The sequence below is a fragment of the Crassostrea angulata genome, chromosome 10 (assembly GCF_025612915.1).
Source record: "Crassostrea angulata isolate pt1a10 chromosome 10, ASM2561291v2, whole genome shotgun sequence".
In the NCBI taxonomy this organism is placed as follows: Eukaryota; Metazoa; Mollusca; class Bivalvia; order Ostreida; family Ostreidae; genus Magallana; species Magallana angulata.
The window spans coordinates 44,462,605-44,486,409 of record NC_069120.1 but is presented as its reverse complement, the minus strand read 5'-3'; the positions used below and the strand labels follow the sequence as shown (position 1 = coordinate 44,486,409).

Below are 23,805 nucleotides of genomic sequence, written 5' to 3'. Positions count from 1 at the left end.
TTCATGCTCTAAGTTCCAATTGCCTGTATTACCAGTAAATAAATTTGCATAATCTATCTGAGAAGTTTGTTGTAAAAGACTTTTTAAAGTCATTTTTAGATAGCCGGTACTTAATTTGATATGTTGAGGAGCTGCTTATCTTTCTGGGATTTTTATATTTGTTCAGGCTAAATTAAATATAAAAATGTGTAATTTCAATAATTAAATGATTAATTTTCATAATCAGTTTTTTAATAATGTTCAAAATCTTATTTTTAATTAACTTCCCCTTTTTCTTCGTGGCGGAAGATAGCAAAGATAATATTAATTGCTACTAGTCTTAAATTCAATTTTTTTACATGGTCCCATTAAGGGGGGGGGGGGGGCAACTCCATGTTATCCACGTTAATTCAATTTTTTGTATGTCTTTGTTGGGCAAAAAGGTTGCCCCCCCCCCCCCCCCCCCCCCCGATGCTACGTGCCTGCATACGCAGAAGGATAAAACGTACGCTCAACTAGGACCCTGTATTAACCGGGCCCCTTTTTTTAAAGACGTCTCGAGATTTTTAATTTTCAAAGTAATTTTTTTGTGTATGTTAAATCAATTAATTGAAAGGGGCTTATACAGGTAACAACCACGCACATGTTGTAGCAAATCTGTAATTAAAATTAAGAAAGATCAAAAGAACGCCAATCGCTAAAAGAAGATCTATATGAGCAAACCCAAAGATCCAATATTCGTGAATTCATTTCAGCTAGAGGTTAAATACGCTTCACCATCCTATGAAATTACTTTAACTTTGACTTTTTAAGATCTCATTTTCCATACTATAGTTGATCCCAACTAACAAGAACCTTGTACGCGTTTCAAATTAAGGTGGCTCACTACACCGTGAAATATTTTCTCAAATCAGCTGAAATTTACTTGATTATGAATAAGATTATACTGGAAAAGAAGTATTTAACAAAGCTTAACTTGTATATATGTCTACCCTCTATACTATTAAATCAACTATTAAATCAACAAGGCCTTATTGATTTTATAGTATGGAGGGTAGACATATAACATATAAATAGACATCATTCGTCATTTACAAAATTAGCTGGGGAGCGCCTATGCTAAAAATTGATATTGAGTAACTGTATGACAGCATATTGTTGACAACGTATCGATATCACTTGATCACATGTTTATCTTAAAAAACGACTAATAAGAAGCTGTACATTTTATGGTAAGTAACGCCCGTTGATGTAAGTAGATTCAGAATATTAGTAATGTAAAGAAACAAACAGATGGAAAGTTTCTCATGTTTATGGAGAAAAAACACCTCCTCAGATAATGACAATCGAGACCTGATTGTGATAACTTGTCTGAATTATTTATCATCTGTTTTCGTTCAGTTGGGAAACAATTTTTATATGGAACGCCAAATTAACATATATTCAAATATTTGTACCTATCTTCAAATAATTGTACCTATCTTCAATTCAATTGTACCTATCTTCAATTCAATTGTACCTATCTTCAATTCAATTGTACCTATCTTCAATTCAATTGTACCTATCTTCAAATTGAATTAGAGATAGGTACAATTCAATTATACCTATCTTTAATTCATTTGAAGATAGGTACAATTGATTTGAAGATAGGTACAAATGCAATGAATTGAAGATAGGTACAATTGAATTAAAGATAGGTACAATTGAATTGAACCTATCTTCAATTACTAAAATATTGGCAATAATGAATACTCCCTGTATAGTACTGCATCAGATGAAGGCGCATCCATTTTGAATATTGTTGCTGTTGTTGTTTTGTATTCATACGCGACGCTTCACTGATTTACATTATTAACATTTTTGATCAATGACACTTCAAAGTTTTTGATTTGAAAATGATAAGAAATGAAGTTAATAATTTTTCTGTTGATCGACGTATCAAAGAAAAAATTGACCGGAAAACTTTTTCATCAATGCGATACGTCGATCAATAGAAAAATTATTATCTTCATTTCTTAAATTAATTGTTTTATGTAGAACGTTTAGACCAAAATACAGTCAGAATGCATGATTTTAATATTTTTTATCTTTATTTTCAAAAATTTCTATAGGCACTTGATACCCCATCAAATAGAGGGGTTGTTGGTTATGGAACGCCAAATTAACATATATTCAAATATTTGTACCTATCTTCAAATAATTGTACCTATCTTCAATTCAATTGTACCTATCTTCAATTCAATTGTACCTATCTTCAAATTGAATTAGAGATAGGTACAATTCAATTATACCTATCTTTAATTCATTTGAAGATAGGTACAATTGAATTGAAGATAGGTACAAATGCAATGAATTGAAGATAGGTACAATTGAATAAAAGATAGGTACAATTGAATTGAACCTATCTTCAATTACTAAAATATTGGCAATAATGAATACTCCCTGTATAGTACGTCATTTCTGTTACGTCACAACTGGCGCGAAATAAAATCGGGATCGGGGTGACAAAATAGGCAATATGATTTTGTCAACTTTCCGAAAGATTGAGCCTTAAAACAAACAAAAACTCATAATAATTGTTACCGCTTCAATAAATAGAGTAATTATCAACTGAATTATACATTCTTTGATAAAATTTATAGAAAAAAAAATAAAGCCAGTTTTTTATTTAGGTATATAGTGACCCTAACTACGTCACTACCCTAACTCTGTCACTTTTGGGGTATTCGGGTATACATGTTTTTGGCTTACTTATTGATATACATGTATATTTTAATAAGTAAATGATGCCTTTTGCAAATATATTGCCCACACACACATATATATATATATATATATATTTATTTCTTCTTTCATCTTCGTTGTTGGTGCTTCCCTCGTTTCCCTCCATGTTGAGATGTCTTCAAGGGAGCGTTCATTATTTTCAACAATACACAAAACGAATTGAACCTAGGTATAATTGAATTGTACCTATCTTCAAATCCTTTGTAGATATGTCTGAATTGAACCTATCTTCAAATCAATTGTACCTATCTTTAAATGAATTTTTCCTATCTTCAAATGAATTAGAGATAGGTATAATTCAATTGAACCTATCTTTAATTGAATTGAAGATAGGTATAATTCATTTGTACCTAGGTATAATTCATTTGTACCTAGGTATAATTCATTTGTACCTAGGTATAATTCATTTGTACCTAGGTATAATTATTTAGAGATAGGTATAATTATTTACACCTATCTTTAATTCAATTGTACCTATCTTCAAACGATTTGAAGATAGGTACAATTAATTGAAGATAGGTACAATTATTTGAAGATAGGTACAAATATTTCTCATGATATTTTCATACTTATTGTATTTTCAGATTTAGACATCAGTTGAGTACAATATTTATCTGAAAGGATCAAGCGAACATGAAGCTTTACTGCATAGCCGTTCTTCATAAAGGGGAGACAAAAGTGAACTCCTTGGCCTCAGCACATGAATTATCACCATTTGGATATTTTCAAAGATCTAGGTACACATATTTTTCATGTGTGGATATTTTATGAATCGATGCTTGCATATTGTTGTGAGAATATTAAATTATGCTATTATATGTAAATAATGTTAATAAGAACAATATACAAATCATTGAGTTTAATATCTTCTACAGTCACTAATATTATACAGAAATGTTCAGTGCGGAGAAAAAAAAATAGTTGGAATTCAGAACTTTCATTTATTTCTTTATTTTAGGGGGCGGGTTAATGGGTTATGCATGATATAGTATTGTTTCTTATTTTAACAGTGTAAAAGAATTTATGGACTTCACATGTCAAATTGTGGCAGAGAGAACAATGGTTGGGTCTAGAGCATCTATGAAGGAAAAAGGTTTGGTCAAAGCTCAACTCTTAATTCACTAACTTAGGCACAGGTGCTTGTGGACTGGACCGTGCACTAACCCCCCCCCTTTTCTATTTTTTTTTTCCAATTTATTTTAAATTTTAATTTCTTTTATTAATTATCATTAACAACCCCTTATATACTGGTATGTCTCCAGTCGAAAAATAACAGAAATATCACGACTATGGGGCATTTTATATTCATACTCGTTTCCCCTATACTAGTATATAAAATCTTTTTATATAAAGGGGAAACGAGTGTGAATATAAAATGCCAAATTTTGGCTTGTTTCTGCCCGAAACTGACCAAAAGTGTTGCCAACAGATATAAAAGCAATAAATATGAAGTCCTACATACAAAATGTATGTCAGTTTGTTTGAGAAGTATGCGTACAAGATCAGAACAATGCCCTTTTAATCACTAAAAACAGCCGTCGAACTGCGGAGCTACAGACTTATTTTGAAGAATTAAAAATTTTAAAAAATATGAAGGGGGTTCATTGGTCTCCTCTTTACAACAACATCCCCCTTAATACGATTTCTGTATTGAAACACAAAAAAATGGGAGATCTTCAACCATTATTGAATTTTTTTGGAGAATAAGATATAACTTTTTTAAATGTACGGTGTACATAGAATTTAATTTTAATTTGAAGAGAGAAGATATGAATATATCAAAGTTTATTACAACAATGGCTTCATATGTATTGAGAGTCTTAGGACAACAACAAGATTATGTACCACTATGATGTTGTATTAAATATTTTTCAGAGTACATTTGCCATGTTTATGTCAGGAGTGATTGTCTAACGGGATTAGTGATCGCAGATCATGAATACCCACAGAGAGTGGCCCACACTCTTATCAATAAGGTATGTTAGAACATTGAATTAAAGTCCACCCTTTTACAAAACTGCAGGAAACCACCCGAAAGGACTATGTGCGGTTTTATGCATTTTTTGCCCCCAAAATCAAAGTTTTAAAAAGAGCTTTGAAAATAAGGTAAAAGATAGCTAAAATCATATTGGAAATACAGGTGTAAAAGGTTATCACCATAGTGACGTCATAATGTAGAAATGACGTCATGAAGATGGCATTATTTTGATAAATTGATGTTTTGTAGCAAAATATGGGTGTTTTCCGATGGTTTTTCGACTGGGAAACATCGAGCGCAGGCTTGCTCAACTACCATTTTTTAGTATAATGTGTATATCTATCTGAAGAAAAACATATGTTAAAATCGCACTTGAGCAGACCTGCGCTCTATACTTCCGAATGCAAAATATAGAGCAAAAATGAGAATATTTTCATTTGTTTGCAAATTAGCTGAAATTAGGTCATTTAGGTGACGTCATAGATAAGCAGCGAATGAGCAATTATGACTAAAATCAAGATTAAAGTTATAGGCATCCTCTATACAATGAATTGTGAAGATTTTATTTTTATACGATACTATTTAAAAATTGGTTGAAATCGGGGGCAGATATTTGAGGATACCGCACATAGTCCTTTGCTTTATAAAATCATATCTATTTAAAATAACAATGTTTTAATACCAATTGACATTTAATTAAACGCGAATAATTTTTATGGTTAAATCACAAGAAGGAACCCTTTAGGAGTTTATATAATCTAGCTGGCTTTCATTTTTTAACAGTCCTGACTATATGGAATTATTAGAAAAGTTTTGGTGATCCTGATATTACATGTATATCCATGGAATTTGATACAAATCGGCAGAATTAAGTAATTACATAAAATTAGGAATCTACAGTATGTATAAATAATTGTTGGGAAATGAAGATTATTGTAAATTTATATTTTATCCTTAAATATCCAGGTACATAAACTGCTTAGGCATTTTTTCTCCTCAGATGTGGTATTATACAATTATGTAGAACATGTATGTATTGCTTTTAATGTATTTAACAGGTTCTGGAAGAATTTACAGGTAAAGTTCCTAAGTCACAGTGGCCAACAGCTAATCAGAGGTAAATGGGTGTTCAGTTTAAAGATATGGTTGTTATTTAATACCGGTATGTTTATAGTGAATTTTGAAAATTAAAAAAAGTTTGACTAAAGAATGGGAGAGCTGTCATGATGTTAAGATTTGTCATCTTTGTCATTCGATCTCTCCCTTAGGCTAATTAAAAGACTTCTATGATATCGGGTTATTTATCACAGTTACTTATATCTGTGATATACCGGTAGTTGTTTTGCAGAGTACATTGATACTGTTACAAGTATGAAGTTTGAAGCATTGGCATTTGCATGATGCTATAATATTTATGGTTTACCGCATCTCATGTGGTTTTTCATTGACATGTTTTCAATTAAACAATAAAATGCTTTCTTTGGTGATTCATTTGAGATATGAAGGTTGTCACATTGCAGAAAAAAACATATAACCCGCGTTAGCGTTAGTGGGTTATGTAAATATTGTTTGCAATGATCGCTACCTTCATAACTCGGATGAATCACCAAAGAAAGCATTTTATTTTAACATCTTTCATTTAGCTAATGAATGGATTGATTATGAAAAGTAAGTAAAATTCATTTATTTACTGTTAATGTACATAAGTACGTTAGTTAAAAGAAAAAGCCAAATCGTCTCCTGTGATACTTTGAGTCTGACATCACCATGATTATTTCGTGCAGTCCTCGATTTTTCTTGGGTCGCTGTAGGTTTCGACCAATCGATAAACAGGGCGTATCAATTTCTGTCCTGTCAGTTTCTTGTCAGCTTCAGCTGCTGTAAATTTCGTCCAATTGATAAACGGGGCGTGTGGATTTCAGTCTGGCTGTTTCTATAGAGCTATGAATTAACTACATGTATACGTTTCCGTAAGAAATAGAAGAAATGATACTTGGTGGATGTAAATATCTAGAAAATTATGTTTATGTCTGGTTTTCTGTCAATGAATAATGCAATCTTTTCTCTCTTATGATTATATTTGTATAAATATTTATTGTTTAAATGTGCATGGCGTTGTGCGAGTGTTTAAAGTAATGCACCAATTTCTTGAATGAATAAGGCACTAGAATATATTGATTTTATACGGATATTTAAGTATTGATTAGGTTTATTCCTTTTTAGTAGGATAGTCTATGGAGAGTTAGCCGGTTACCTTCAGAAATACCAGGATCCCAAGCAAGCAGATTCAATGACCAAAATTCAGAGTGAATTGGATGAAACAAAAATTATTCTGGTAGGTGATTTAATTCATTCAAGAAAAGGACCATTGTAGTTTAAGCAATCCTTTGCACAAGAATGAATCCTTTGCAGAATAAATTGATATTAATACGAATCAAAAGTATTTTTATTTATCAGTGGATCAAAATGAGTAAAGATATCTTTAGTTTTGAGTTTGTTAATGCAATTGATTCGTCCAAGTGCAATTAAAGAAGCATTCCTGTAGTTTTATGAGAGGTATGCAAAAAGGTGTACCAACGTTACCCATCCAGAAACATTTAATGTATGCAGGTATAATGAATTAAACGCATATTGATATTTCATGATGACACTTTGACAGTATGACACGATAGAGAAGATTCTGGAGCGGGGGGAGAAGCTCGAAGATATGGTGGACAATTCGGATAGACTCAGCATGCACGCCAAAGCTTTTTTCCAAGTAGTAAGTTTGCCTACATCTCTGATATTATTTCTTAAAACCTGGTCATCCACACTTTCGGAATAAGGGAAGTCTCTCAAATTAGTTCAAACTTTAAGTGGTTTTTTTTTTAAATAATTTACACTCCAGCAATAGCACAACTTGAAAATGATAGAAAAAAGTTTTTTTTAGCTCACTTGAGCTGAAAGCTCAAGTGAGCTATTCTGATTACATTTTGTCTGTTGTCCGTCTGTCTGTCCGTCTGTCCATCTGTCTGTAATTTTACATTTTCAACATCTTCTCTAGAACCACTGGGCCAATTTCAACCAAACTTGGCACAAAGCATCCTTAGCCTAAGGGGATTAAAAGTTGTGAAAATTAAGGACCACGCCTTTTTGCAAAGGGAGATAATTAGGAATTTATGAAAATTTTCATGACCCCTGGGGGTAGGGTGGGGCCACAATGGGGGGGGGGGGGGGGGTCGAAGTTTAACATAGGAATACATAGAGTAAATCTTTAAAAATCTTCTTCTCAGAAACTAATCAGCTAGGAATGCTGACACTTGTGTGGAAGCATCCTCAGGTAGTGTAGATTCAATGTTGTGAAAATCATTACCCCCGGGGGTAGGGTGGGCCACAATTGGGGGTCGAATTTTAACATAGGAATATATAGAGTAAATCTTCAAAAATCTTCTTCTCAGAAACTAATCAGCCAGGAAAGCTGAAACTTGTGTGGAAGCATCCTCAGGTAGTGTAGATACAAAGTTGTGAAAATCATGACCCTCCGGGGGTAGGGTGGGGCCACAATGGGGGGGGGGGGTCAAAGTTTTACATAAGAATATACAGAGTAGATTTTTAAAAATCTTCTTCTCAAAAACGAATCAGCCAGCAAAGCTGAAACTTGTGTGGAAGCATCCTCAGGTAGTGTACATTCAAAGTTGTAAAAATCATGACCTCCAGGGGAAGGATGAGGTCACAATGGGGGGGGGGGGGTCGAAGTTTAACATAGGAATATATAGAGTAAATTGTTAAAAATCTTCTTCTCAGAAACTAATCAGCCAGCAAAGCTGAAACTTGTGTGGAAGCATCCTCAGGTAGTGTAAGTTCAAAGTTGTGAAAATCATGACCCTTGGGAGTAGGGTGGGGCCACAAGGGGGGGGGGGGGTCGAAGTTTAACATAGGAATATACAGAGTAAATCTTTAAAAATTTTCTTGTCATGAACCATAAGACCAGGAGAGCTAAAACTTGTGTGGAAGCATCATCAGGTAGTGTAGATTAAAAGTTGTGAAAATCATGACCCCTGGGGGTAGGATGGGGCCACAAGGGGGGGGGGGGTCGAATTTTTATATAGGAATATACAGAGTAAATCTTTAAAAATCTTCTTCTCAGAAACGAATCAGCCAGGAATGCTGACACTAGTGTGGAAGCATCCTCAGGTAGTGTAGATTCAATGTTGTGAAAATCATTACCCCCGGGAGTAGGGTGGGGCCACAATGGGGGGTCGAAGTTTAACATAGGAATATATAGAGTAAATCTTTAAAAATCTTCTTCTCAAAAACTAATCAGCCAGCAAAGCTGAAACTTGTGTGAAAGCATCCTCAGGTTGTGTAGATTCAAAGTTGCGAAAATCATGACCCCTAGGGGTAGGGTGGGGCCCCAAATGGGGGGGGGGGGTCGAAGTTTAACATAGGAATATATAGAGTAAATCTTTAAAAATCATCTTCTCAGAAACTAATCAGCCAGCAAAGCTGAAACTTGTGTGAAAGCATCCTCAGGTAGTGTAAATTCAAAGTTGTGAAAATCATGACCCCCAGGGGTAGGGTGGGGCCACAATGGGGGGTCGAAATTTTACATAGGAATATACAGAGTAAATCTTTAAAAATCTTCTTCTCATGAACCATAAGACCAGGAAAGCTGAAACTGGTGTGGAAGCACCCTCAGGTAGTGTATATTCAATGTTGTGAAAATCATGGACCCCGGGGGTAGGATGGGGCCACAATGGGGGTCGAAGTTTAACATAGGAATATATAAAGTAAATCTTTAAAAATCTTAAAACAAATCAGCCAGCAAAGCTGAAACTTGTGTGGAAGCATCCTCAGGTAGTGTAGATACAAAGTTGTGAAAATCATGACCCCCGGGGGTAGGTTTGGGCCACAATGGGGGGTCCAAGTTTAACAAATGAATATATAGAGTAAATCTTTAAAAATCTTCTTCTCATAACTTATCAGCCAGATGATTCTTTATAATTGTTAAGACTTTGGCCCCAGGACAGTTCTTTGGCCTCACAAGAAGGTTCAGAGTTTGATGTAGGTTTATATCCCATATATAAACTATTGTTAAGGATCTTTTTGAGAACTGCAATACTCAATATATGATATGACTATAAAATCATCCTGTTAGAAAAGGGACTAATGATTATAAACATAAGAATATCCAGGGGAAAAATGGATTTTATTTATACAGGATCTACATGTATTATTGTACATTGTCCAGATAGTTTGTATTATGACTCCATTAAGCTGATTTTATCATACCTATTGTTCCTCAGGTGAGCGATGTGGCCCACGGGCCTCTTGTTTGTTTGTTGTTTTTTTTTTTGGGGGGGGGGGGGGGGGGGGACATGAATTTCATTATTTTATCATCATTAATGAAAAAAAGTTATGGTCGTATTAGAACTTGGAATTTGAGGTTCAGTAGTATGATGTCATATTTGCTATGCTACAGATTTATGAAATTAAACAATTTAATAAAACGCATCAATCTCTGTGTTGTGACATGCTGTCGATTAGGGAAATGTCACAGGTTTCCTAGGGAGGTTTTATGGTGAAAACATAGTATCTAGCTACCTTTTAAATAATCTTTTATAAATTTATTTCAATAATGCACTTATCACGCATGCTGTTAAATTACATGTATCTATTTAATTTTTTAAAGACTCTCAAACAAAGTTTAAAGACTTACTGTGTTTTTCCACATTTAGATAAATTTCATTATTTGCTCTGTTCTCTACAAATTCATAATTTACTCTCTTTTTTCTACAGGCAAGGAAGACCAACTCCTGCTGTGTAATATTATGATCACACTATTCAGTAGAGAAGCATTGTTTTATCTGTTGATTTTACTACATTTACATATCTGTGCTCTTGGTACAGCACAGACATATAGCAGCTTGTAATGATACACAAGAAGTTATCAGTACTTGTGAGGAAGGCTTCAGTTCTTGCTTTTGAAGATTGACTAAGTAACCTAGCTAGGGACCAGCACTGCAGTGTTGAATATTTACAGCTTGTCATTTGTATTGATTTCCGATTTGTGTCAGGAATTTAGTTTTTTATATCAAATTAAGTGCTATACATGTAGTTTATTTCACTTTTTTTTTTGTTTTAACAAAATGATGATTATATGTATTCAATATTTTTAAAAAATGTGTATCTTGCATTTTAAACAGCATGTGATTTGATAAATGACATGACTTAATGTCATGATTTGAATGCATAAAATTGTTTTAATTAAGTTCTTTGTTTTTTCTTATGAAAACTCCCAGATCATCTAAAAGGTGCTGATGTCTACCCTAACTGCTTTCTATTTTTGAATTACCCTGTATTACCTTGTTCATGTATACAGTTTCAAAGCAGATGTTTCTCAGGATTTATTTATGCTTTGTCAGCAACTCTATTTTTAATTTCAACACATGTATTATTTTTGCATTCCCTCTGAAGTGTGGCAAAAGGTGGTTAGATTTTGAAATTACATATGTTTAAATTTATCTGTCATTTTCAACTCATTATATCCCTAAATGTCATAACAATGCATATTACACTGAAAATAAGAATTATTTGAAGATAGATATCCATGAATACCTTTGAATTGTTTGAAAAAAAAAATTGAATGACCCATCTCACTACCTACTCAGATGATACATGCCTTTGTGAAAGTAAACTTAGTGATTTGATTAGTTTTTTTTCATCCTTTTTTTTTTTGGAAACACCCATATTTATAATGGTGGTTTAACTAGCTAATTGTGGGAGAATATCCTTCACAACAGGGAAGTTACAGAAGAGCTACTGAACAGCATAATCGTAAACCACAGCCAACATGTACAATCATCTGAGATATATGTGGTCATTTGATTGTGGTCTAAGTTTACATTGTTTTAAATATTCATCTGTTAATGTATTTGAACATTTATATATTATGGTAATTTCATGAATTATCAAGTCAGTAACACATGTCTAGTTCATATTTGTTATTTTGATGTTTAGACAATGCAATAATAAAGATGGTTTGTTTGGTGCCTAGGCAACAGGATTTCACAGTATAAGTCAGTAATGTATTTCAGAGAAGGTGAAGACTGTGCTTGTGAATATCTATATATATGTATTTTGTATGTGTATTTATGAATATTTGATACTGAAACCTGTAACTATACATATAAATTCATCACATAGAACGTATGTACATTGTGTAATATTCATTTTATTTTGTACATAACATCATAAGAAAACATTCTTGGAAGTCAGAGTGAAATAAAATATAAAGACTTAGATTTCTTGGGAATTTTTAGATGAAGATGAAGACTTATGAGTAAACTTCATCATAGGGCATATTTAACAGGGCTGCCTCATAGAAGCTCTAGGTGAAGGTTATATATTATAGTATAGATTATGTGATCAATTCTTGTTTGGATCATAATATCTCTCCTCTTGGTCCAATATGGCTCAAGGGATGACCCTTTTATAGTGTAATTCAGGCCAACGGTCAGTATAGGTTTATTAGTTCAGCAGATCCACTGCTTGAAGAATAAATAGCACAACAGCTGTTGTTTCATTGAAAAGATTTATTGTACATAGTGATGAGCCAGCATCATCACTTCCTTACAGCTTTCATTGAATAAATTAACTTCATGTCTACCAATTAATGTACAAAATAATTAAAATCTCTAAAAATTTAAAAGTCACAACCGGTATAAACTATTTTTGTTTAAAATGGCTTTAATCTGATGCAAAAAGCATGCTTTTGTTAGGGGTCGTTAATCACACCACCCTCGCTATGTTTTGATAAAAAAAATCATAACTGATTCAATGTACGTGTTTTGTTTCGCATAAGTTCATTTCTTAGCAAACACTGGTGTTTGATGTATCATTCTTATGATATGCATTTTTCTTTAAATAAAAGATTAACTATAACTAGATTAGCCTTTCTTATAAAAGAATGGATATAAAAAAATGACCTCACAAAAAAAAATGTAGAGAAAGATGCTCATATTTCTACAAGGACATTTTAGAATTTATATATAACCTTGATGAATATTTAATATTAATACATATGTAGTGATCCAGTGATGATTTTTGTTTGCTAGCTGGCCTTCTGAACTGGAAGTACACATACCTATATATTGTATAGAGGTAAATGTCTACCCATAAGTAAAATTATATAATCACTTGATTCCATCTGCTAAATAGGGTTTACACCTCTCAAGACTGAAGATTTTTTTGTCTGCCAATAAGATGGAATGATCAAACGAATGCCAATCATATATTTCAAATTCCAAACTTAAGAAGTTGAAAAACAGAATGATTTTAAACAAGACATATGACTACAGGTATAACACTTAACATACATCGATCACAGAGACATTCAGACAACATTGGAACGGGCGCACTGAGGATTGAGGGTAGATCATCCTTAAATACAGAACAAAGTCTGTTTCACAAGTCTATTCATTATCAACATTTTTTAGTGGGTTAGATGAAAATTCAAAAATAAATTCAGTGTTGTTTTGACAAAAGAATTCTCCTTACATCCTAAGCCACCTTCGATGATGAAACATCACATACTCCTTTCACAACACAAAGTTTTAAACTAAAGAAATCTAGAAAGCTATCAATGTTAAAGTTTTAATACACACAGCACTAACCTGGAGTTTTTCCAAGTAATGAAATTATTTGCAGCTAGCTTTAATAATATGTTATTCGTGTTAGAACTTAAAGCTTTAATCTACAGCAAAGGAAGTAAGACATGCTAATTAGTCAAGTTGGATTTCATATCACAGTGCATGCTAATACTATTGTCCTGAACACAATATCATATATACCTCATTTAGACCTATCCTTAAAAACCAAAACACATGGGAAAAGTGCAGAATAAATTACAATTCTTGCGATACATGTACCAGTTACAGAAGTGCAATCTTTTGTATCCATTCAAACTTTCAGCTGGCTTAACTATGGTAGATATTTTATAATGGTCAATAAAACCCAAGTGTAAATGAATGTCTGCTGGAATGATAGCTTGTACTGTATATTTAAATTGTAATTTCATTATAAATTTTCTGTCCTTCAAATGACAATGCAAACATGCTTAGAGATTGATGATTCTTTACAAAATACTGGTAAAGCTTTCTTTCTATGTGGCAATGTTGAAGAAAAAACAAGATATCTGCATCTCCATAGAGCAGATAATTGATGCGAATCAATGGAATGTCGAGGAAAAATATACATCTATGAAATGTTTCTTAAAAAACACCAGAAGAGCATCAAGCTAATTTGGACCAATGTATACACACTGCACTCAGTGTAAGATAGGAAAGCTAAGACTATATCCCTGTGAAAGGTGTGGACTGTGTGGTATATACTAACGTCTACGTGTGTGTAAATTATTTAAGTGTGGGATTAATGGCACCATATTCATTTATAGAAAAATATGTCAGTTCTCTTTTCAAAGAAGTCATTTCTAAAAGCATGGAAAACTTAGCGAACCTAACACAATATTAGGTTGCCCATGTTAAAAATAAATTATGACAATGCATTTTGCACCATGCATTGCGGACAATCATGTGTAGACAATAACATTTTGTTCAAAAGTGGCATCAATGGAAAAAACCTGTACAAGTTCATTGTATAGAGTGACACACTAGCATGACTTAATATTTCATTACTAAAATCTGCAGGAATTCAGTACATTTACGAAAGTGAATGTGAAGTGTACCAGTAATTATTTTACAAATACTTCACCCTGATTGGCTGAGACAACGTCCTCATCCAGTTTTTTGTACCCGGGTAATTACATTTTGAAAACATGCATTTTTTGTAATTACATTTTGAAAACTATAAAACTCGATTCCTTCTTTTCATAAAAAAGAATACTATCATAAATTAGGCACTCGTGACCAATACCAATTATATCAAAACATGATACTGACTCAACCAGAGGTGAATGAATCAAATATTTCTTAAAATATTCTTTTGGGAGCATTGAGATCACATTTCGAGCATATAACTAACTGTATGATTATAAACAATTAATCAGCTTGTAACAATCAATAAAAATTTGCAAAAAAATAACATTTTAATTATAGTATCTTAAATAAAAAAATCAACTTTCAACAAAGAATATGATTGAGGAATGTTAAGACTAAATATGTGCGAAAAGGTAATTGATAAAAAATATATGTACACAACTTTCACAAACATGTGAACCAACTTAAAAGCACAGCTTTCAATTCTATAAGTATTAAATGTGAACATGGTGATATGTATTCATGTGAAAGTTCATGTATCATAAAAACAATTGAAGGGATGGAGGGGGAATGTGGACAAAACAGTTATCACAACACATTACCACAACTTGTGTAAGTTCATGTAAAAAGAAAGTGTATGTAATCATTTTTAAAACTGCTCGTTAAATTCCTGCACGTCCTTTGTAAGCCTTCCACTCTTAGCATCGGATATTGCACCCCACAGGTCGAAAATAAAATCATCTGTGAAACCAAAGTCTTTGAGCTCACTGTTGTCCATAGCCATTGCAAAATCACTTGGGTTGTCTTTCTTGCTTCCCAATTCCCATATTGTTTGAGCTGTGGTGAAAAAACAATGCACTGGTTAATAGTACATGCATTACATTTCATCGTAGTTTTGATAGAGTATCAGGTATCTACAGTCAAACTTCCTTATCTGGTACTAGACAAGACTGTTTAAAAACTTCCAGATGTCAGAGTATTTGAGATATAGGAGATAGAGCTAGGATAAAATAGTTTTAAAAAATACTGGTAAGAGGTTGGGACTTACAAATCTCTTAAAATGACATATGCATTGTATTCGAGATATCAGTGTTCAAGATATCGAAGTTCAACTGAACTTGATATCACTGTTATCAGTTATGATATAACATTTTTAATATTCCACTGTGATCAAGTCAAAATGAACTTTGCCAATAATGTTTAATTGTTAAACTGATAAGAGGATGCAGTCTGATTAAACCCCCCCCCCCCCCCCCAATCTCCTTACACTCAACAGAGTCTGACAGGTATCGATGAAAGGTCATCTTCACACGGCCTCTACATTTGCATACTAATCTAAATATTCCCCAACCAAACATGCAGATGTTTTAAAAGAGGTGTAACTCTTCAATACTGGGGGTTACATATAAAACAAACATGAATTAATTTTTTAAAGTATTCTCCTTTTGAATACATGTAACGGTAGTTTCAAAAGATTTTCTATAGCCCTGATTGGTCAGAAGTAAAGGTCGCATGAAGATGACCTTCTATCGATACCTGACAGACCCTGATGAGTGCAATGGAAGGGGAATGGTTTTCCTTTGATAACCGAGAATGTATCATCCTATTCAGTCCGATTAGGATATTACCTTCTCTATGGTTATTAAATGAAAACATGGTTTAAATAATGTCATTTAAAGACATACATTTTAACTTGCAAAAAGACCTTAGATATTACATGTATATAATACGTATGTGCTCTAGCTTTGATCCTTGACAAAACGGCTTGTTGGACATTGTTGGACATTGTTGGACATAAATGCTAAATAGCATATCCTATTACTCAAAGATTATTGAAAAACTTAATTTATATCTCAAAATCAAGTTTCTCGGACAAATGGTCAAATCTTTCAGATGAAGATACGAATTAATGTAATACAGGTAATTCATTTTTCATTATTCTCCATCTTTTATTAAAACACAAAAACCATTTAGAATCTTGATGAGATTGCTTTTACTAGTAATATCAGACAAGGCATGCTCTGGTGCCACTCTGTATAACAATTTAATTCCTGCATCAATCCATCATGTAACTTTTTTTGTGCATTTAAAAAGAGGTTGGAGAAAGCTCATGATTTGAATTCCTTTGTATCAAGACAAAGCAATCTGTTTCTTTCAAATCTCTCTTTAGAAAATAACAAAACTTTTTTATTGGATCGAGTCCATGCACTACGAGGTATTTGTTTTTAATGAAGATAAATATTTTACTATCAACACAGGTCTTAAGAATAAAAAATCCTTAGTCTAATTGAAGACTTTACAATCTGATTAATCACTGGCACATTTGGAGTAGCCCTTAGGTAAATTCGAATTGTATTGGGAGATTTTAAAGTTGATGTCTGTCTGGCTTAAAGAGAGTAGTTTATCAGCTTGTCTGGGGCTATAGATGTAAGTAAAACTTATGCCAGGGGCATCTGATCTCATTAAATTCATTTGACATGAGATGAACACTAGCTGTAAAACACGTCTCTAATTAATTTTCCAATTTCATTAAACAGGAGTTAATCTACACTATCTACAAGACCTTATGTTCTTTTTGCCTTAAAAATAATAAAACTCTGTTTCCTAGAAACAAAACTTCCTTGTCAAGATCAAAATTCTAAGTTTTCAAGATATTTCAACTATATATAAATCATGGTGGTGCTATTCTCCTGATTTGCATCGATAAACACTTAAAATGCTCACAAGAAAGGGTAAAATAAAATTCAGTTCAGTAACATTTTTTTTTCATTTGAAGTGCATTCCGTCATTTATGGTCTTTTGATTTGCATTTATACAGTGTATAGCAATAATAAGAACCATGAGGTATTTTCATGATACTACGCAGTATTATGTGGTCGGTTGGGACACGAGGGGTCGTATAGTGTCACTGTGTGGGAGTCTTACCTAGTTCTGTGTCATTGATGCCCATGAAGGACTCCAACAGTCCATTGACCTTATCCACCGCTACGTTCACCACGTCATCAGGCTGTGGAGACACAACAAAAACAAAAATAATACAACTGTGGAGACACAACAAAAACAAGTTAACTACATTACACAGTATCTCAGTGTCATGTAATCTTCCCTGGCCAAAGACCAATTCTCCCAAGTAACATTTTTTGCTAGTGCATTGTTTTGTCACTTTGTCAACACATAAAACTTTATATGGTTTTTGGCAAGAATTGGTCTTAGGCCAGTAGCAAAACTTTAGAAGCAAGGATCAAAAAGAATAAATATGCTGTCAACTGATATATGTGTGAAACGTTTACACTAGAAAGACAGAAAACTTGTTCTTTAAACTTTTATTGCCACTGAGCTTAAAATTTACTAAAAGCATGAATCTAAAAGAATAAATACAAGACCAACTGGTGTATGTGACAGTGATATGTTTACACTTGGAGACAGAAAACGTGTTTCTTCAAACTATTGCTGCCATTGAGCTTTCCTGTTTTACAAACACTTTTATTTGATTTACAACAAGTTATATAGGCTATTAAATTGAAAGACATCAAGATTGGGCTGATATTTTTTTGCAGATAAATTCTTGCACAACGCTAGTAACACAACATACATCAGGAATGTCCTGATTTTTTGCACATTGCTGTATTTCACCATCAAAGTTACATGAAATATTGCATGAGTCCTGATTTGCATATACATGTACCTATAACATAATGAGATCTGATTTCATTACAGCTTTTGAAGTTTAGTGAAACATCAATTTCATCATTAAATATTATGGGTGTATATATTCTGTGGTAGCTTGTTACATTCCAACCATGTACTAGTATCACCTATCATTGACAGTTATCCGATAGGGAGACAGGAGCCGAGATTACAACAACATGGCTGTACAATGTGGCCGTTATCACTTATAACAGTCCACAATATCTGATAAACTGTCATAATAAACTAAAGGTCAAGAGGCCAGCTATCAGTGATTGTAAAGCTACAATCAACATTGTTATATTATACAATTCCCTTAAAGTCTACAGCCTTTAACTTTTCATCCTCCCTAACCTTACTCCCAGATCACATGCTCATGTAATTCTCATGTTAGACCAAAATAAGGAACTTGGCTCCCAATAAATATGTCCATCAAAGCTGTTTCTTTATTAGTCATTGGTATTTTTTTCATTGCTTCTGTTGAAGACTTTGCCAAGAGTCCAATAAAAAACCTGTGTTTTTATCTAAGCCTGATTATTTTACCTGAATAGCTAAGGTATGAATAAACACCGTTATCACCTCAATAATGTATCACTCTCCATCTTGAGAGTAGAACACAGAGTAACATTTCCTCCCTAATGGAACATTGCTCTCTCTCTCTATAGGTCTGACAAAAGGTCTGTAGGAAAGTCCTTTAATCAACCGATTAATTACCTAATTAACATCTCCCTTCATTTCCTGCACTTCATATCTTTAGTCAAAGATGTACTATAGAATCATCTATTTTTATCTTTGAACCAACAAGGAAAAGAAAATACCAGCAGTATAATTATTGGTATACATGTATCATACCATGATTTTGTTCAAAACAAATGGTCCGGTTAAAATACATATCCAATGAACAATCACAAAATCTATGTACTCACGACTTCAACTGTGGCTGGTCCTGAGGACCGTAGTCGTAACGTCTGCTTGCCTGATCCCAAGTTTCCACTGCCCTTCTTCCCGCTGGATTTCTCCACGAATGCTATGAAATATGAAAGAAAAAAGAGTGAGGTTTACCACCGAGTCAGAACTCATGGTATTCATTTATATCATTTTATTCAATAAACCTGCACCTTTTATAAAGACCTCATTAAGGACTTGATAACAGAGATTCATCTGTTTTGACACATTGACAACATAATAGGGACCCACGGAGGCAAAAGACGAGTCTATGGAGCATGGGGTTGAATTTTTGGTGACATTGTACACCGATTTACAACATCCAGGGTGTGGATACACAATAAATGCTCATGAGCTTTCTTCTTTACAATCAGTTTATTTTTCATGATATATCAGATTACTAATTAAGAAGCTTATACTGTCTGGAGAACAAGCTAGTACATTCTATTGATTTTTCACTTTCTGTGAGACAACAACCTTCAAATGAACTGAAGTGATTTTGCAAGCAGATTTTTAAGATGTGTAGGTAAAACTAATGAAGATTTCATAACAACTGAAACTTAATCTCTGTGTCCAAGTAAACTGAAAACTCAACATAACTTTATACTTTTATGACTTTTTTGAAATCTTAAAATGTAACTACAGTTGAGTAGACATGATAAATACTTTGCAATGCATCAATAATTTCAAAATGCAACAACTCAAATACTTCTGCTTTTAGTGTTTTAGAAAGTTAGGTAAAGTTTTGAGCTTTAAATAATGTAAAATTGATATGAATAAAAGGTATGAAATAAAAACACAATACCAAACAAATGTTTACCCATACTTGCTGCATGAGAATGACAAATTACATTAAACATTTGAATACTCCATGAATTCATCATTTTAGAATACAACTTAATCTGATGGACAGTTAATTTAAAAACAGAATACAAATAAGATCACCAAAAATCCAACCAGGTAAAAATTCAAAAATTTAACGATTGTTGGTGTGGCAGAATTTCATCCAAAATAAAGATCTGTGTTTATAATTATCAATTCTTTGCAACTACACACTTATAACATGTAGTACTGGTAAATACCAATATCTGATTATGTCAAATCTATTTATTGATAAATTTAGATGTTCCAAATTTCCTTACCAATTGTGGGTTTAGAGAAACTCAAGTCTATCAAATCATATCAACCTCTTATGTATATATAAATACATATGAACTTACAAAATCCTGATTTCATGGGTTCAACAACTCGTATGGTAAAAGTAGTTCCTTTTGGAATATCCTTCAGCATTTTGGCCACCTCGAAATGCCTGCACCCCACTAAACTTTTGCCATCAATTTTTTCTATATGATCACCGACAGAAATCAGTTCTTGTTTGTCCATAATACTGTCCTCCTTAATTCGTTTGATAAATGCGTAACCAGCACCATTGTCCGTAATAGTCAATCCTAAGGCATCCTGTGATTTGGTCACATCCATTTCCTTCGGACGACCTTTGATATGGGCGAATATAAAGTCCTCCAAACCAATCTGTCCCCCTAACAGTCGGGACATGTCTGCCTTGTGAGTGTTCAGGGTACAGAAAAGTATCTGTAATTGTTCAAATAAAATGACAAAAATTAGTACAGGGTCAGTTTTACAGCTTCAGATAATACATGTATTTTACCATGTTTACAAAAGTCAATATTGATATACTGGTAGCAGCAAAAAAAGCAAAAAATGAGAGCGAGAGAGCACATGAGAGCAAGAGAGCACCTGAGAGCAAGAGAGAGAGAGATAGAGAGAGATGACAGAAAGAGAGAGAGAGAGATAATATTAACAAAAGAACCACATACATTGTTGCTAAGAAAAAGTTAAAACAGCAATGAGGTTCTTTAATAGTAGTCTATTACCTGGTACATTACATTTGAGAACTTTATCTTTCAATATGATTTAAATATTCTTCTAGAAATATAAACATGTCAAGGTCATGGGTAAATGCAGTTTGTACTTCAAAATTTTGAATGCATGATCAGGTATGGCACTACTATGAGCTCTCACTATCTCTTATGATTCTATCCAAAGGTAGATTGTGCCAGCCAGTAACACATCAGTTCCCATAAACTACCTCAACCTATATTACCTACATGTGTGCATTTTTCAGGATACACATCTGATTCAGACAGACACAATCCATAATTAATCAATGGGAAATTAATCTGTGGAGATGTGACCTTATTGATATATTCTGTAGTCCTATATAGTCTGTCAATCTGTTACATTCACTGCAAAAACTGTCAGCTAAATGAACAGTCATTCAATCCATAAACCCAGAAATGGATTATTTCAATTAACCTATGGCCCTTGAAAAATAGGGTACACATTTCTACTCAATTTTCTAAGGATATTCTAATATACTCATATTTCTCTGTTACAATTTATCAATAGATTATTTTCAATTTGACTTACTTTTACTGGATTTTTTTTAATAACTTGTATTAGTAACAATACAAAGAGGAAAATTCATTATAGTGGACTTAGCTACTAGAGTACATCAGATATTGCTATGGAAACTAAATTCACACTTTATTGATTTTTATGCATTTTTTCCTTTTAATACTGCTCATATTCTTAATATAAGTGTAAGGCAGCTCCATTTATAAATTTACAATACTATAGGAACTTGTAAAAGGTTTAACACAGTTCTTTACAGAGAATCAATGTTAATTGTTTAGCTTAAAAATTTTCCCATGAGAATCAAAATAGAGGTAAAAACCGTCACAAGTAGATTAATTATGTCATACATTTTATTTTGTAATTTCTTTTCCTTCATGTTTCCCAGTGGTACAAATCACTCATATGTATAATTTCCTCTTTGCTTTACTATATTGGTCTCAGCTTCCTTCATATTAGGTTTTTAATTCTATTTTTCAAAATGTACCCATTCTATTTTCATGTTATCTTAATTGCAGTACCATGACTTGAAAACTTATTAGTTCTTATTAGAATGTAGCTTTATATATACAACATTGAACATTATTAAGTCAAGTATTACAATTTTGACAAGCACTTATAATACATTACTGAATTTAAAATCTGCTTTATTTTCTGTTGGAACTGAATACATAATTGTTTAAACACAATTAAGTACAAGTTTTGAACATTAAAGTAACTATAAATATCAAGTTAATTACAAAATTACTGTATTTGTACCTGAATGTATATGTATATATCATGAGTCTTTAAACATTAAATGGTTTAGTAGGCCTACATATGTATTATATTACTGACCGCATTAATGTTTCATACAACACATTTTATTTAAGATTGTCATGAGAACTACTGATCACATGTACAGTTGTTGGATAGCTATTGTAAGGGATAGGAGAAATGATGACAGATCAGACTGGGATTCGAACCAGCTAGGGTCCCCCTAAATCTCTTGTCAGGTAGGTGCTCTAGCAGCTCTAGATCTACCCACTGAACTAACCGGATATATAGCGAAGGTGTTCGAACCAGTTTGACTGTCACATTCCTCTCCCCTATTAAAACGATCATCGGTCCTTGATAATCAACATTTAGGTTCTTTCCCCTTGCAGGAGTTAACCTCCAAGTTCAGGGGGTAATGGAAAAGCACCAAATGTAATGGAACGAGAGAAATTATTACCAATCAGACCGGGATACGAATCTGGGCCCCTTGAATTTCAACAAACTCAATGTGATACGATAAAGATCAAATTCGACAACAACATTATAACTTCATACACAGCACTTACTTCTGAAACAGGTAGATCGTAGCAGTCAGCTATTTTTTGATAGAGTTCTTTAACGTTGGTAAAGCCAGAAATTATTCCCGTGGGACTCCCATGAGCCTGTTGACAGTGGAATACAAGCTTCGGGCGAGGAGGCTGTGCCGGGGGGTCATTTTTCTGTACCGCTGGCTGCTGTTGTTGCGTTGTGCCATTAGTGTCAGGTGTGTTGTTACCTTCGGCTGGGCGGGGTCCGTCGTTTCCCGTTGAATTTTGAGAATATTCGACGAGATTATCTTTACTTTTATTCTTTTTTCCGAATATTTTATGCATCCTTGCTAATTTAAAAGTCCAGATATCGCTGTAAAATCGTTTCAAACTCCGGTAATTCACATATACTCAGGTAACCCTTGGAATGATACACCTTGGCGAAGGAAGCGGAAGTTAAGCTATATGGGAAAATATTCTCGATTCCGACTTCCTGATATAGATATAGCAACATCACATTGTTTCCTTAAAAATTTTAAAACCCACTCTTCAAAATTTAGTTTATTTTGCTTTTACTGTTTAGTCATCTTTGAAAAGTTATGCAAATGTATCCACTTCCTGAGCATTTGTCTAAGAAAAAGACTTGTTTTTTTCGGAAATGACAATGTGTCCTTTATGTCCCCATTTACACCTACGATGCACCTATCTAATGTCTATTCTGATTGGACCAAGTAGGTAGAAAGGATGGACATGAAATAGCAAACTTAAATCTTGCTTTTTCATTTTTTTATTTGTATAAGTAGAGATTAAAAACACAAAGTTATATTTACAACATACGCGTTAACAATTATTTTACGTTTTAATTCTTTTTAGGCATTTTCTGATATCAGGATATCAAAAATTCGAATTTTTGTTATCAGAAAATGCTTTTTTAATATCAGAAAATATAATGTGTAAAATC

General features: G+C 33.1%; 2 protein-coding genes across 3 annotated transcripts; one reads left to right on the top strand and one right to left on the bottom strand.

Annotated features, from left to right (window-relative positions):
- Positions 1–1,089: 1,089 nt before the first annotated feature.
- On the top strand, positions 1,090–12,024 carry LOC128166836 (synaptobrevin homolog YKT6-like). 2 transcript variants are annotated; one of them, XM_052832243.1, is made up of 8 exons: positions 1,090–1,211; positions 3,348–3,500; positions 3,774–3,856; positions 4,639–4,739; positions 5,800–5,858; positions 6,968–7,076; positions 7,401–7,502; positions 10,520–12,024. In XM_052832243.1, the coding sequence occupies exons 2-8, from the start codon at positions 3,397–3,399 to the stop codon at positions 10,553–10,555; spliced, it is 594 nt and encodes a 197-aa protein (XP_052688203.1). In that variant the 5' UTR covers positions 1,090–1,211; positions 3,348–3,396; the 3' UTR covers positions 10,556–12,024. The 2 variants fall into 2 exon arrangements, with proteins under 2 accessions (XP_052688203.1, XP_052688202.1); XM_052832242.1 differs by having other exon boundaries at positions 6,965–7,076.
- A 2,512-nt stretch (positions 12,025–14,536) lies between these two features.
- On the bottom strand, positions 14,537–23,294 carry LOC128166831 (PDZ domain-containing protein GIPC1-like). Its single transcript, XM_052832237.1, has 5 exons — positions 22,884–23,294; positions 20,349–20,718; positions 19,110–19,210; positions 17,422–17,503; positions 14,537–15,333 (listed from the first exon to the last, which is right to left on the bottom strand). Exons 1-5 carry the CDS (start codon positions 23,187–23,189, stop codon positions 15,146–15,148), a joined length of 1,047 nt encoding a protein of 348 aa, XP_052688197.1. The 5' UTR covers positions 23,190–23,294; the 3' UTR covers positions 14,537–15,145.
- Positions 23,295–23,805: the final 511 nt, after the last annotated feature.

Excerpts from the sequence above, each read along its gene's own strand:
- LOC128166836 (XM_052832242.1), top strand. The coding sequence starts at position 3,397 with ATGAAGCTTTACTGCATAGCCGTTCTTCATAAAGGGGAGACAAAAGTG. Across the intron at positions 7,077-7,400 it reads ATGAAACAAAAATTATTCTG|TATGACACGATAGAGAAGAT; the intron begins GTAGGTGATTTA and ends ACACTTTGACAG. Across the intron at positions 7,503-10,519 it reads CCAAAGCTTTTTTCCAAGTA|GCAAGGAAGACCAACTCCTG; the intron begins GTAAGTTTGCCT and ends TTTTTTCTACAG.
- LOC128166831 (XM_052832237.1), bottom strand. The coding sequence starts at position 23,189 with ATGCATAAAATATTCGGAAAAAAGAATAAAAGTAAAGATAATCTCGTC. Across the intron at positions 20,719-22,883 it reads ACGATCTACCTGTTTCAGAA|ATACTTTTCTGTACCCTGAA; the intron begins GTAAGTGCTGTG and ends GAACAATTACAG. Across the intron at positions 19,211-20,348 it reads ACCCATGAAATCAGGATTTT|CATTCGTGGAGAAATCCAGC; the intron begins GTAAGTTCATAT and ends CATATTTCATAG.